The sequence below is a fragment of the Periplaneta americana genome, chromosome 17 (assembly GCF_040183065.1).
Source record: "Periplaneta americana isolate PAMFEO1 chromosome 17, P.americana_PAMFEO1_priV1, whole genome shotgun sequence".
Taxonomy (NCBI): Eukaryota; Metazoa; Arthropoda; class Insecta; order Blattodea; family Blattidae; genus Periplaneta; species Periplaneta americana.
In genome coordinates, this window is record NC_091133.1 from 63,228,972 (window position 1) to 63,245,712 (window position 16,741).

Genomic DNA, 16,741 nt, shown 5'->3' on the forward strand with positions numbered 1-16,741 from the left:
ATGGATTGATGAAAGAATTGATGGATTGCTGGCTATATTGTTGAAAGAATTGATGGATGGAAGAATGGATGGATGTGTTGCTGAAAGAATGAATGAATGATAAGAGTGGATAGATAAATGGGTGGATGAAAGAATGGATGCATTGACCGATGGATGAATGGAAAGTGAATAAGAAGTAAATACGAGGTAATTTTCACGAACATTCTTTTTCAGTGAATATTTGAACCTAGAATTAGTGTATTATTTGTGTTGTGTCATGTGTTTTAATAAAGAAAATTTACACAGTTTTTATATATTTACTTCGTTATGAACAAATGATAGAGAAATAAGCTTCACATGGCTGAGTTTCAACATTTGGCAGCAGGAAATACCAACAAACAATATATCTCACTGATACCATGTAGCTCTTCCTTCTTTCCTTTAAAAAAAAAAAAAAAAAAAAAAAAAAAAAAAAAAAAAAAACATAGACTTGTTTCCAACGTTAAATGATTCAGCAGAATTATTGCCTCCAAACTTAGTGCTATTAAATTTTCTGATTGCATAATACTTTCGATAGGAAAGTCGACAATGTTCGCTGTAAAGGAAACGGCTCGCAAGGAAACATTCTGATGGGACAGATAAAAACGTTACTTTTTTTCTTTCACCAGGTTAATACTATCAAAAGAAGTGTTTATACAAATTTTGGTCACTCAACCGCTATTACGAGGACCGTAAAAAAATAAGTTCAGCAGGGACCGTTAACAGAAAGAAAACGCAATTTCATTGGAAAAATTTATACGAACAGACACAGTAATTGTTGAGCTATTTTTCAACATATTCCCCATCGGAATTGAGACATTTCTCATATAATGGGATCGACAGAGAGGTGCAGACGGCTGTCAAACGCTGGTTTCCTAGGAGGCTGACTTCTACGACATAAGGATATAAAAATTGATCCCATGGTATGACAAAGTCTCAATAGTGGGGAATATGTTGACAAATAGCACAACAATTGCGGTGTCTGGTTCAATAAATCTTTTCACGCAATTGTGTTTTTTCCTGTAAACGACCTCAGAGAAAATGGCTTTCTGGACGGCCTCGTAATTACGGTCGAGTGGCCAAAATTAGTATAAGCACTTCTTCTGACATTATTAACATGGTGGAAGAAAAAAAAAATAACTTTTTTTATCTACCCTCATCAGAATGTTTGCTTGTCAGCTGGCGTTGTTCGATCGGCGATAATTGCCTCAAGCGATCTGATTCTAGCTACTGATGATAATGTGAATCCAGCTTTAATGAAATACAGAGTCCGTACTGCATCCACGGACTCTGATGAAATCCAGAATCGGACTGTTTTTCCCATCTAGCGGTGGGTATAGAAACTGCTACGGAGCATACAGTCAGTCATTAAGTTCAGCTGATACAGTAGCTAGCTGTTATGCTGCAGAAGTTTGCTGTTCACAACAAATTAATGTATTTTGTAAATCAAAAACGTTTGTTATGATTATTTCACTAAGTACGTGTTAATAATTTTCAGTTACAAATAATTAAAGATGTTATAAATTAATGAATGCTACAAAAATCTCTGTACATAGTGTTGTGCTACTGTCACATATTCTGTGGCACAGTACATGAGGGTAGGCCACCAAAGGGGAAGAGAGAGAGGAGGAACTTAAACTGAGAAGGATTCACTCCGGCATCGGAACTCGAATTCGGTGTGGCTTAGTGAATAAAGCGTCAACACGTAGAGCTGAAAACCCGGGTTCGAGTCCCGATGCCGGATATAATTTTTCTCGTTCTACCCATTCTTCACCATATGGTAATGCAGACACGGAAATATAATATGTACTTCGGTACATCACAGTAAAATTAGTACGAGATAAATATTTTTCGTTTGAAATGTGAAGGGTCAGCAGGGCTAAATATGTTGAGAGAAATACATAGGTAGCCTATATAAAATTTTTCATTTTCTGGAAATAATCAGTTATACAGTTGAAGAAATGTTGTCTCAAATATCCATTTGCAATAATTGTAAAACAAATATTGTAGTTAATGTTCACAATAAATTAATTTTGCACGATCGTGTTTTTTTTTTGTTGTACTTAGCCTGTTGGTGACAGATCTCTTGTAAGTAGGATTTACAACACACGGACTGGCTGCTAGAGAAACAAATTTTTGTTATAACTCATAATACCACTAGAACTTAACAATACCAAATAATTAGAGCTAATTTTTCATAACTCTTCAATATTTATTTCCCCGGGCATGTGAGAACCAACGCATTCAGACTTTTTAACTGTTATGATGTTCGCATGTATTATAAAACCAACTTCTAATCTTTTTTTATCATAATAATAACCCCTTGAATGTGTAATATTTACATTGTCAACAAACTCGGTTCTTAGTGTTACCTAGTTACCTATTGGCCTACTATGAAACAATAAGCAAAGCGCTTGAAAAATAAAATTTTCTACCACCATGCTAAAATTTACTTATTACTACCGATATATGTTATCTGCATCTAAATGAGGTTCATTTCGATACAGATTTTCTGTGGTTGTGATGACTAGATATAGGCTTACAGGATTTCTTATTTCCCACTATTTCAGACGGTGTTGTTAGGTTCATATTTTCAAAATCACTCAAATCCAACATTTCTAATTAAATGTATAGTTTGTACCTAAGTTACTAAGTATGTAACTGGTCGTAGAAACAATGTACACGAAATGGAAAATACACGAAGTACAGTATACTCCAAGGTTCGTGTCGTAGCTTACTTCATACTCATATCTTAATAGCTATCGTTACCTTATCATTGCATAACATATATACGAACTTTTACTTTCAATGCAAAAATATAGTAAAAATTATACAGTACGGTATTTGCAATTCTAAAAATATGATCGTGCAGGAAATATTATGTGTGAAGTGCGTAACAGAATCTCAAGTCTGTTGAAATGCACTTACCATCCTTGTATCGCAATTTACTGTACTTTTCAGCTATTTCAATGCGTGTTTCACTTTATTGCACCAGTGCAATAAAGCCTTGGTTTTTCTGAACCGACGCATGCGACGTGCGAGGTGCGAGGTCCGCCTCGAACAAATCCGGACTACACGAGAGATAGTGAGTGGTTTCTATAACTGCGAGATGCGAGGTCTACGTACCTCGCAGTTATAGAAACCACTCACTATCTCTCGTGTAGTCCAGATTTGTGCTAGTCGGGCCTCGCACGTCGCATGCGTCGGTTCAGAAAAACCAAGAGCTTTAGAGTATCACTTTGACATCACGTAACAAAAGCGGATAAAATAAATAAGAACCTGCCAGTTACAAATTTATTCAGACACGTGATGGAACTCTTACCTATGCATATGCGTGGTCCTTCTCCGAAAGGGAGGTGGACGAAGTTGTGTCTCTTAGCTTTCTCTTCATCGCTGAAACGCTCGGGATCGAATCTCTCTGGGTCCGGGAAATGTTTTGAATCATAATGAAGTCCTAAGATGGGGATAATAGCTTGTGTTCCTTCCTGCACTTCGATATCTGTGCCAGGTATCTTGTACGGCTTGGTGCATATCCTTACAAGGAAGGGAGCAGGCGGATATTTGCGGAGTGCTTCTGTAAACGGAAGAAAACGTGTATGAAATTTCTTATATTATGATACGCAAAATTTAAGTATTTAAGAACACAAAGAGACTATACTTATATCTACATTCCTAATATTTTTTTTTATAAAAGTTCTGTCGTTCTGTCGAAAGATTTAAAAAATCGGATGACTCTCTGACTTTGTAACAAACTTTTAGGGGTGACAGAGGTGAGAAATATGAATAATTTTCATTTTGAAACCCTTTGCGTTTGTTAATTACAAGTCGCTGAAATTCCGCCCATGTCCTTTTCGCTTAACACTGCCTTATAAACAAACGCACAGGAGGCACTGTACATCAGTAATAAATTTCAGACGATCAGCGAGAGCCGAAAGTTTGTAAACGTTATGGTGCCTTCCTTATACAATCCGTCACTGAGCAATGCTTACCTTCATGCCTACTCGTCTCAGCCGGAGACGGTGGAGTATGGAGTGAAATGGAAAATATGCAGTGATGCGATTGAGCTGTTATTTCTCAGGCCTGGATTAGCAAATACATCAAGTTCTGTAATTACCAAACGAAACGTTTCGGGCACAGGCTCATATTTGAAATATTTTCGTAATGACCTCCTTTATCATCCCTGAAAATGTGTAACAAAGTCAAATAGCCTTATATATTATCAATGTACTATGAATGCATACGAATTACTATATATTATGTAAAGAATTATATATTTAGCCTATGTTAGTAATAAATGAAATTATTATTTTACTTAATGTTCCATAAATAAAGTATCAGCTGACCTGAAACTGTTTTCTCCAAATAGTCCATCTGTTGGATGGCATCGTACGTGATTTCACCATTGTGTTTCAATAACGTTTCATCAATCTCAGATTGCAAACGGACCTGAATTTCAGGCCTTATAGCTAGTTCGTACATACACATACTTAGCACAGTGGAAGAAGTTTCAAAGCCGCCAATAAAGAACACCAGTGCTTGAGCTGCAAGTTCGTCCAATGTCAAGGTAACTTCGTTGCCAGAAGACAGCTTGTTTGCTTTCTCATTGACTTCTCCGTTTGCCTCTGACTTTTCTTTGTTCTTTAGTTGAATGAGGAGGTTCAAGAAATCGTTTCTGTTCACATTATTCTTTTCCCTGTAATCTACTGTTTCTCTTATCATATTACGAAAATAATTGGTGACATCTTCGGGAATAAATGGTATGTTGAGTATAGCTGATAATGTTGGAGATACAAACATAATAATGTCTCTGATACCAGTCTTAAGCGAAGGCTGGAATATTTTTTTTCCCCATTCACGAAATTCTGCATCAGAATCTCTAATACAATTACCCTGAATACCGAAAGCAACAGATGCAATGATATCAGTGTTGTATCTCGCCATAATGTCTTTGAATTCAATCAAATCTCCTCTTGAAGCAGGCTTTTCCAGGTATGCCACTAATTCCTTACCAGAATCTAATACGATCTGAAACATCATCTTCATTTTGCCTGACGTGAATATTGGTGAGAGCTTGTTACGCAGACTTTTCCATCTATTTCCTGTTAACATAAATAGATGAGCCATCAGAGGATCCTTTTTTTCGTTGAAGTAAGTTCCATGGTCGTGAAAGTGTGAAAAATTCTTTATCAAAACGTCTTTTATTAAATCAGGATCTCTAAATATTAGAGTGGGTCTGTTTATTGAATAAATTCCTCCAAATTTATGTCCTTCCATTTGTTTATATAAGTCTCCAAACATAATTCCTCCATTACTCTTTTGAAGCAACCCATCCCAGATGTTTCCGAAAGGAAAAGACGGCTCAAGATAAAATATTCCTCTTCTTTTCCAGTACGAATATGAGTACTTGAAGTAGGCAAAGAGCAACAAGACGATCAGCGAGCATAAGCTCGAGGCGAGAAACACAGTTGAAAACTCGAAGTTCATCTCGACCAAATCTGTAAGAAAGTATGCATGGTATTAGGTTCCAGTAATGACCCCGATATCTGTTTTCCCTCTGACTGTTTTATTTCCCCGCAATTAAGTCTATCGAACTTAAATATAAAATTGAACCTCATCCAATCAATGGCTTCTAACCAAAGTTTTCCTTGGGAAATATCGTCCCAGCCAAAAAGAGATGATTCCGATAATTTTAGTTAGGTTTGAGGGAGACGAAGGTAATTTTCAGTAATAGTACCGAAAGACTAATACAGACATAATAAAAGTTGAAATAAGTTGGTTCTCGATAGTTTCTGTAAATTTACTGGTGGAAAAGTTCTTCGTATCAACAGAAATGGATTTTAGACATTTAGGGTGCTATTCATAGACATTTCGCTAGCCTGGGATACGAGCGTGCTAAACAGGATTCATATCATATCGCTAACACTGGTTTATGAATACGAAAAACGTTAGTTCGCTGATCATCTACCGAAAGCCCGCTCTGAGAATGTCTATGAATACGGCCCTTAGTGATATAATTTATGGTGATTAATTTCGCGTTTTAATTTTGATCTAACAAGCAAACATTCTGAGGGGGCAGATAAAGATTTTTTTCGTGTACCATGTTAATAATGTCAAAAGTAGTGCTTATACAAATTTTGGTCACTCGACCGCAATTACGAGGGCCGTAAAATGTTCGCCAGGGGCCTTTAACAGGAAGAAAACACAATTTCATTGGGAACATTTATTGCAACATACACATCAATGGTTGAGCTATATTTCAAGGTATTTCCAACCGAAATTGAGACATTTGTCATATCATTGAATCGACAGAGAGGTACAGACAGCTGTCAAACGCTGGTTCCGGCTGACTTCTACGACACAAGGATATAAAAATTGATCCAATGGTATAACAAATGTCTCGGTTCTAGTGAGAGATATGTTGACAAATAGCACAACAATTGCTGCATCTGGTTCAATAAATCTTTCCATGCAATTGTGCTTTTTTTGTACACGGTCCCAGGGAAAATCACTTTCTGGAAGCCTTGGTAATTGCGATCGAGTGTCCAATAGTACATTATGCAACGAGCCTGTAATGGTAGTAATTAAGTCGCGAGCATGTTTCATAATTTTCATACGAGCGTCTTAATTACCATTATAGTCAAGTTTCATACGACTTTTTATGCTCGACCATATTTCTAACTGAAATTATTCAGAAGTATTTATTTTATTCTTATCTGACTGAAGAGCGGAAGTGACCTTGTGCATAGCTAGTAAATTGTGAGATGTGCGCAGACGCGAAAGTATTGATTTTTTCCGAGGAACAGATGTCCACATTGACCTTGATATAATATAGAGAGTAAACTAAATATTAATCTTGATATAACATTGAAATTAAATTAGACATTGAAAAACGAGATGACAAATTGAATTTATTTGAATATAATTTACAATTAACGCTAATTATTATAGTAACAGAACATAACCTTCTGCGACAGTATTGGATTTCCAGCCTAGTTGTCTTTCGATTGCATATCCGAGAATAATCGAAAACCTGAACTTTAATGAATAGGTGTACTTTAATGACATGCATTAAAGGACTGCTACCAGGTGTATAATTACTACATTTCGGCATGGTCGAGCATAAAATTTGTATAAGCACTTCTTTTGACATTATTAACGTGGTTGAAGAAAAAAAAAACTTTTTTTATGTGCCTCCATCAGAATGTTTGCTTGTAAATTTACAAATACCTAGTTGACTAGTTTCTGTTTAATAGGAACCATCTTCAGAACTAGTAAGGTCATTGCATCTTCCGGTTTCTTCAGTATTTTGTTGCAGGGTGCGTTTGTGTTATGTAGTGTGGAGTCAAATAATATGTGTGTTCTGAAATTCAGTTGTATATTGAACATTTGTTGCTGGTGTGTTTTTGTGTCTGTATTTTCAATATGGCGGAACAAATGAGGCTGGGAGAGGTTCCTGTTTCCTAATCAGTAAAGTGAAAAGGTCATCAAACCTATAGAATACTGATTGAAATAAAATTTAATCATAATATTTATCAAATGATATGGCATTAACTTTTCTCAGATTATTTATTACATTTATTTAATTATAATTAAATATACTGATGTTATCAGTAATTACTTTAACAAGAAAGTCAGAAAGAAATAGAAATAAGAAAATGTAAGAGGAAAGAAACAGTTATAAACGAAAAATAATAGTGAAAGGAAAAAGAGAAGTAGTAGAAGAAAGAAGACGAAGGATAAGAATAATATCGAGTAAAAACAGGAGGGAATATAAAAAAGAGGAAGAAGATTATGCAAGAAAGAGAGAGAAGAGGATGATGGAACAAGCAGTGGAAGAAAAAACTGAAAAATACAGAACGGCGGTGTTAACGAACTGGAAAAATGAAAAGAGAAATAAGAGAAGTTGAAAATGAGTTGTTAGAAGTGTTGATATTTTATAAATTGGTTTTCCCTTTATCTATCTCAAACAGATTTGAAATACAGTAAGATAATTTAATTCGCTCTTCGTTCCATATGAAGTACAAATAAGTTACAAATAAGATACAATGTAACATTTTTAACAACAGAGATAAGATAATATGTATTCTTGTGAAGAGCAGTGCAAGATAAGAGTATCGCACTTGTGCTGGGACATGGTTCAGAGAGATAATGAGACTTAGAATAGACAAGTTAATGTCTCGTTATGAAAATAGTGATTTACTAATCAATCACTCTTCATAACTACAGTTTTTTTAACAATGGAAGTGAAAGTTCCGAAGGAAATTGCACAGAAATAATTAGCAGGTAACTAACTCTCAAACAGAATGGAGGACAAAATTTAACTGTGTACCTCAACGAAAAATGTCCAAGACTATAGGTATCCTACAAGGAAAACTCAGCTCGGACTCTTCGCTGCGTACATGCTATACCCCTCTTACCCCCTCCCCCCCTGCAATAGGCGTGAGAGCATGCTGGGAACGGGAGCATACGTGATCTGCGCGAGACAGTCACGCCCGCTAGTTTCTGCACACTGAGTTTTCCTTGTCGGATGCCTATACTTCGACGATGAGAGAATGTCATAGTTAGTGATTAAGCGAATTTTTATTTATTGATTTTGCCAAGCTTTATATTTATTGTATATGTTATACAAAATAATATTAAAATAATTAAAATTCATTCCTCAAAATTTTACACTTATCAAGCAATTTTCTTTTAGGTTATTGATTTTGTAAGCTTTATAATCCTACTGATACAATTATTACTTCCGTCTTACCCAGTCCCGTAGATGAACTAATTCCACATTTTTTGTATTAAACAATCAAAAAGAAAACTAAACATGCGTAATTCAAAACGGATCGGGATTTAAAAACAGTCATGTTATGATAACATGCAGCAACTGTGAATTTAAAAATAAATATTTTAGTTTGGAGATGGTAGGGACTGGATTAATCTTGCTCAGGATAGGGACCAATGGCGGGCTTATGTGAGGGCGGTAATGAACCTCCGGGTTCCTTAAAAGCCAGTAAGTAAGTTTGGAGATCAGTGCTCGTGTGGAAAATGCATCCTACTTTTCCTTTACAAGTCCAACTCCAGATTACTCAATATACTGACAATCCTTTACGAAAGAGTTTAAGTCCGGTTACCTCCAGAGTCGGTGAGATTTCAAGGTAAACTATGCAATAGTAGACCAGATGTGCAACCACTTAAATTTCTCTTCCTATTCTACATATTTCTACCTACTAGCCTATGACCATGTAATCCTCTCCTTTTTTCTAAATGTACTCTTCAAGTAAACACATAAGTACGATACATTTTTTGGTTTTTCTGAAAAGCATTTGTTGGAATAATATTCTAACCAATGTTTCAGAATTACTTAACGGGTTCCACTTTGAGGCACGTATCTTTTACGACATACAATATGTACTGAGTTTTGTCCATATGCTTAGATAACATTGAACTTTGATCTAATGGTATATTTATAATATGACTTAGTACGACGTCACTATAAATAACACACAGTAAACAGCATAAAACATGTACGAAGATATGAAAATGAATACTGTCACTTGTATCAATGTCAACATTAATATCAATGTTACTATTAATTTCATAATTGCGAGCCGTAATATGTGTATTAACACCAGTAACCTATTGTTATTATTATTATTGTTATTATTATTATTATTATTATTATTATTACTATTATTATCATCATCACCAAAACCATAAACATTGCACCATCTTAATCTGTAGACATATCAACGTAAACACTAACATCAAAATTAATGTTATCAGCGGTTTCAAACTAACAGTCATCAAGATTAACATCAATATCACGTGAACACTAACATGAAGTTTAATATCATCGTCAGTACGCCATAAATTCTAACATTAACAGTGATAACACGGACATAAACACAATTAATAACATCAACATGAATTTTAATACAGTCACTATCATAACGACACTTGACATAAACACTATATCAACATCATTACTATGAACATGAACACTAATATCAAAATTAATATCAACATCACCATGATCATGGATACTAATATCGACAGTAATGTCATTGCCAATTTTATTTAATTTCATCACCATCAGGATCATCACTAATACAAGTATTATATCAATATCATCATAACGCTAAACACTAATATTAATATAATCACTGTCAACAAGAAGGCTAATATTAATAGGTTATTAATATTATTACCTACTTTCGAGATGAACACTAACTTAAAAATGAACATATATGTTAGCACTATCAACATAAATATTAATATTAACATAAATGTCAACATCATTATCAACGCGAACACTAATATCAACAGAATCACCATCAACATGAATACTAACATCTTCATTAAAACCAACAATATCACCATCAACGTGAACGTTAATATCATAATCAATATCAGCATCAACATGAACCCTAACATCATTAATCCCAAACTAATACTTAACATCGATATTAAAATCAACATATCACCATCAACACAAATACTAACATCAATATTAATTAAACATCATCATCAACATGAAGTCAAATATCGATATTAACATCAACTGGTACAGTATACTAACATCAACATTATCATCATCATCAATATGAAGACTAATATCAGCATTATTATCAGTATTATAATAATCAACATGAACGCTAACATCAATATTAATACAAAATATGGTTACTGCATTTATATTAACATCAGCATTATCACTATCAACATGAAAAATAATATAAGCAGGTCAACATCAACTTTATTACATTGTCAACTTTACCAACATTAACATGAATACTAACATCAACATTACTATAAACATTACAATCAACATGTTCACTAACATCAGCGTTAGCGCCCTCAATATGAACAATAATGTCAACATTATCACCACACATCAGATTTTAGGCACAAAATTTGGTTAAAATATGCAATTAAAATCAAAGAAATATGCAATTAAAAGGCCAATAAAGAAAAATACGCACTTAAATACGATATAACTATAAAGAGGAATGTGCTCTTAAATATGCTATTAAAACTAATAAAATATGTTGCTTGTGTAATATGAATTCAAATGAATACAGGCATTATTTCCGAGCTGGTACTTTTCAACATGTATTAGTGGCCTTCTTCACGCTTAGGCCTACATCCTCACTGATAACTGGCTATAAGCTGATCCAGATAATACTGCATTTTCTCGAATACCCCGCGCGCTCTAATAAGCTGCGTATATCACTTTTGAAAGGCAAAAATAATTATAATAATATCACAAATTAAATAAAAAATAAAACAAACACAAATTACAAAAGTAAGACTTTCAACAACTATACCTATATTCACGACAAATTAAAAAAAATTAAACATAAATACAATTCAGTTAACAATAAATTATGTCCTGGAACAGAATCCTCCAGTTTCTGATGCAACTTTCACTTATATTAAATTTATGGGCTGTAGCACTTTTACGAGTATAATATGTTCCTCCGCATCTTGATAATTTTAAGTTTTTCATTGCAAGTAAACGATCGCAATCTAATAACTTTACTGGTACCCTTTTATGGAATTGAAAATATAAGACGCCCAAACTCTTAGCACATTTGAATTTGGTTCTGAAACAAGTTCTGCTAATTCAAACACAATTTAACAGTGTTAAGAATTTAAGTAACTTAGCTGAGAGGGAAAATAATGGCATGCGCTGCTACACCTTAGAGTTGAGCCAGAGGAAAATCGGACAATGTTGCCAACTTTATCGTAAATAAACCGCGCACCCATATTTTTCACTTGCATATTTCGAAAGAAAAAAAAAGTAAGTGGAATATTCGAGAAAATATGGCACAGTCTTAGACACAAAAAATTATCGTCTTCTTCGGAAGACGTTGGTTGATTCCATGATAGCGAAAATTTATACGACTTATACATGACTCTGCTCTGTTTTTCCTTTGTTTTGTTTGTTTCTTACATTTTGGCTGTCTGTTTATAGGTCAAGTTTTATGAATAATCTACAACGAAAATAGCTTATATTCAGGGTGTAAATTAGGTGCAAAATAAACATCCTTTCTGTAGTCGTGTGAATCAGATGCTGCCAAAAGTGGACTTAGACAAATTTACGCTATAGGAGAGCTATCAATTTTTGTGTCTAAACTGTACATGGCGGAGTAATATCCATCATATGCGTTTTCTTTATAATCTCACAAACTGTATGTAAACGAAAGACGTATTAAAGTATATAATATGTTGATATTAACCTTAAACATATGCATGTTTATGCCTGTATTCCTAATATGCCACAACAGCCGAAATACTGCGTGTTCAGTTCAAAGTGTGTCATGGTTCGTTGTATGCCGTCATATGGCTAGCCGATGAGCCTAGAGAATTCATTCTTCCTACATTACTGGAGAGGCATATTACCTATGTGCCACAGAAGTTGCCTGGCAAGTACGGCGTTAATTCTGAAGAGTACTTACCGATACGTACGGTAACGCCAGTAGTGGCAGGAATGTGAACTGTTTGGAAACACGTACTGAGATGTGTTTTTTTCTTACTGTCGGGAAATGGGGAGAGGGTTAACACGATTACTTACGTATTTGTTGACATTAACTCCGACGGTCAGCATGGACACGGAGCATTTGATTTGTGTTGTGGGATGTTGTCGTACGCAACCGATGACAACAAATACCCTGCGTACGACTTGCCCGCGCAAAACACAGTTCGAAAGAGGTTATGGTAACACAAAGACCGTTCAGGCCGCCATTTGTTGTTACGACGTTCAAGTTATACCGTACACGTTCTCAAGTTCAGATTGAACGCCTTGATTAATAGGCAACTTCTCTGACATAAAAGCTGAAACTCGCTTCAAATCGCTGACTCACAACAGTGACGTCATGACACACTTTGAAATGAACAGTCAGTATGTAGCTAGGCCTATATACACTATGAAACTTCACATTCGGATTTAAAAGAAATGGAAACATACTTTGGTCCCACTTTGCGTATCATGTATGAGAGCTAACAAAACATGCATTTGAATATAAATCTGATGCCTAATTATCACCATCAACATGAACACATTTATCAACATTAATATCAACTTTATCATCACCATTAGTATGAGCACTAACATCAACATTAATTCAACTTCACGAACAACATTAACACTAACATCAAAATCATCACCATCAACATGAATACTTTCAATAGCTGCCGAGATCAACATTGCATCTGAAGATCTTTTAAAGGACGTAAAATTCCTTGGAATGACGAAGTAAATAATGTGTACGTGTAGAACATTTCGGCATGTAATTTACACTTAGAGAGTTTGAGATTTCCAGTTCTCATCCACGTTAAATTTAAACTGTGTTAGTCATAACCATATCCGTGACAGCCCATTTTGCCTTGCTGTGCCCCCATTCAAATTAGAATTCTTTTACTCCCAATCTACGATGGTCTGGGAAAGTGATCGATCATATATGGAGCTATTAGAAAGTAACCAAAGAAGCAACACTGAAATAATGTTTTTTTTTTTTTTTTCAGGACAATCCAGATATAATGAGCCGAATAGATGAGAATTCCATGGTCGCGGACAACACATCTGAAGGTGGAACCAGTAAGTAATGTGGAAATATTAGATAAATTATATTGGAGGCATTTCACGTCAAATGCAACACTTTTTGGGGAAAATTTGCATGCACCATTATATTCTTGTTGTAATTTTTAGTGCATTCTATAGGAGAAAATAACAGTGAAATAATTTTCCTTTTTCCAATTGAGTCATTTTTAAAGTCCCATAGAATCTGAAGGGTTTGATTAAATCAGTGTTCCACTTGGCATTTTATGCCTCATTGGTATATTCGCCTTAAGTTTGTGACACTGAAAATCAACGCAACTAAAAATCATTTACAAATGTACTTATTTACATACCTCTTTCCTGCACACTGTTATGTCTAGAGAGATTTGACTTCTTGCGCTGTGATAGAGTGTATATAACTAGATTTTTATTTATGTATGTTATAATATATGCTGTGTGTGTGTCTTTCCGATAAAGAACAGTTTATCATTGAATTATTTTTATGCCAATTGAAATGCGTCTAGAGATAACCTTTAAGCTCCAAACAGACATCACTTGTTTACTTGTCAATTGCTACAAAGTGCGCAAACTGGAGCCATTTTAAGTGTATTGTTGTTATTCGTGGAGTTCTCGTATAGGCCCTACTCTTTATTTTATCTTACCTGTCCGTCACTAGATATTGTATCTGTTTGCTGAAATACACTTAAAATATGTCATACCATTTCGAACTAATAAAAGTGAAGTAGGCCTATTGCCTCGCGATTGAAACTCGTTTGCACTTCACATCATACTTTGTTCCTAAAGAGTCTTCCAATAAGAGTGTCATATTTTAAAAATAAAACAAATTGTATAAACGAAAGAGGTTTATTTTATTATTATTATTATTATTATTATTATTATTATTATTACTATTATTTCGAAGCACGCTTAATATTATTATATACGGACGAGAACGTAAGTTAAATGACCCCCGCGGATTCGTTGGGTTGCGCGTATACGGGTCTTCCAATTTTCAATGACAGACAAACATAAGCCAAAGTCAGGCTTAATTTCACGAATAAAGCATGATATTGTTCCTTAGGTCATTAACTATTTCTGCTTGTTGGAATAAACCCGTGATGTAACATAACCGTAAGAAGCAATCCAGCGGCGTTAAATCACGTGATTTCGGGGGCCAGTTAACATCATCACCACTCGAAATCATTAAGCATCTGGACTTCTCTCTCAAAAGGTCGACTGTTTCGTGAGCAGTAAGCTTATGACACTGGGCACTCCACGAGATGATACAAATTATTTCCATTCGAGCTTTACCAATCTTATTAAGTACACAGAAGATGCCATTTTTGGAAATAACGAAACCTCGTTTATTGCAGGCTTCTTTTATTTTCACTTACCTGTACTTGGCATTGGAAAGGGTCGTAATGTACCCCTCTCAAAAAGACTCGATTTTCTTGGGAATTTATGCTGTGAGTCGCCGGGCACTCTGACTGTGTGATCACCAGGCTTCGGCCTAGGGACAGAGAGTAACCAGTATGAGGTTTAGAGTACACGGAGTATAAATGGCGTCATGACGCGTGTGGAGGAGTGACTGCAACAGCACAGGTGGGTTCGTAATGTGCATTACCGCTGTGTGTATTGCTGCTTGGCTGCGGGACGTGTAACAGGCTTCGGCGTAGGGACACCTGATTGAAGGTTACAACTCACGTTAATACTTAATGGTAGACATTTATTATCTACACTAGGAATGTACTGTATATACTGCATCTGTACAGGGTGAAATATATTTTGTGCCGTATTATGACGAACTGTTTACATGTTGAGACACGAAGTAACGGCGCGCTCCATCTCTCTCTCCACTCGACCAACACAACACTATAGACCGTGCGTTCTGAACTTCATGCGTTTCTGTGCCCAGGACCGAAGCCTGGTGATCACCCACTACTGGTCTGTCACCTCGCGCCACAGTTCAGCTGTCGTGTGACTCCTGACGCACATTCGTTATCAGACATAGGAAACAACTACGTAATATAGAATAAAAGGAGGAGGGAATATAAAAAAGAGGAGGAAAATTGTGCAAGGAAGAGGGAGATAGAAGGATGGAACAAATGGTGGAAGAAAAAACTGAGAAATTTCAGGACGATAATTTTGATGGATTGCGAGGAATGAAAAGAGAAATAAGAGAAGGTGTAAATAAGATATCAGAAGTGTCAATATTTATAAATTCGTTTTCCTTTTATAAAAAGGTCTCACAAACATGGATTACCGACAGTAGGTTTGCGAACGAAACAATTCGATGTGGAAGAGCGGGCGACAGGAAAGGTCACGAGATAACTTGAATGATATTCAAAAGTACAGTCGCAAGAGAAACGACATCGATAGAATCAGTCTTGCATTATGATAGTTTCATTACGGTTTTAGTTTCAGTTCCACTGCATGTGAATATGTGTCTTGTTCCAAGTGCGTTTATTTTATTATGTAGTGATGGAGCGTTCCCCTTGCAGAGTATCATTATTTTATTCGTAAACATAATGTTGCGCGTTTAATTCGCTTCGAATTTTTCTCTTGCTATGCTCTTCATTTCCACAGGCGATGTTTCCATCTGTTCATCTTTTTGGAAGAGGCTGTACTTCCATCGTCCCGCACTTCTCGCTCCCTCGGCGTGCCTACACGTCAAAATAGACAGTAACTTCACCACTGTTTTTCGGTAATCGTTCCTTGCGCGAGCTATATCTATCTCGAATAGATTTGACGTACAGTAGGAAAATTTAATTCGCTCTTTGCTCTGTAAGAAATACAAATAAGTTACAATGTAACATTTTTGACAACAGAGATAAGATAATATGTGTTCGTGTGTAAGAGCAGTGTGAGATGAGAGTATCGCACTTGTGCTGGGACATGGTTCAGAGAGATAATGAGACTTGGAATGGAAAAGATAATGACCACTTTATTGCCTCATTATGAAAATAGTGATTTACTATTTACTAGTCATGACTAAATTTTTTGAACAACGGAATAGAAGGTCTGAAGGAAATTGCATGAAAATAATTAACAGATAACGAACTCTCAAACAGAATGGAGGACAACATTCGACCGTGTACCTCAACGATAAGAGTCCTAGGCAACAACGATGATCGAAGGATGTCATCGTTAGTGAAGAACTTTGTCTAGAAA

General features: G+C 35.4%; 1 protein-coding gene across 1 annotated transcript in view; it reads right to left on the bottom strand.

Moving 5' to 3' along the window:
• LOC138692747 (uncharacterized) overlaps window positions 1-14,081 on the bottom strand; it is a 46,027-nt gene extending 31,946 nt beyond the window's left edge. Inside the window, exons 1-3 of the mRNA XM_069815940.1 lie at window positions 13,924-14,081; window positions 4,362-5,513; window positions 3,341-3,592 (exon numbers count right to left, since the gene is read on the bottom strand). Of these exons, the coding sequence (XP_069672041.1) occupies window positions 3,341-3,592; window positions 4,362-5,502 (1,393 nt within the window). The 5' untranslated portion in view covers window positions 5,503-5,513; window positions 13,924-14,081. The remainder of the gene's footprint in view (window positions 1-3,340; window positions 3,593-4,361; window positions 5,514-13,923) is intronic.
• Window positions 14,082-16,741: the final 2,660 nt, after the last annotated feature.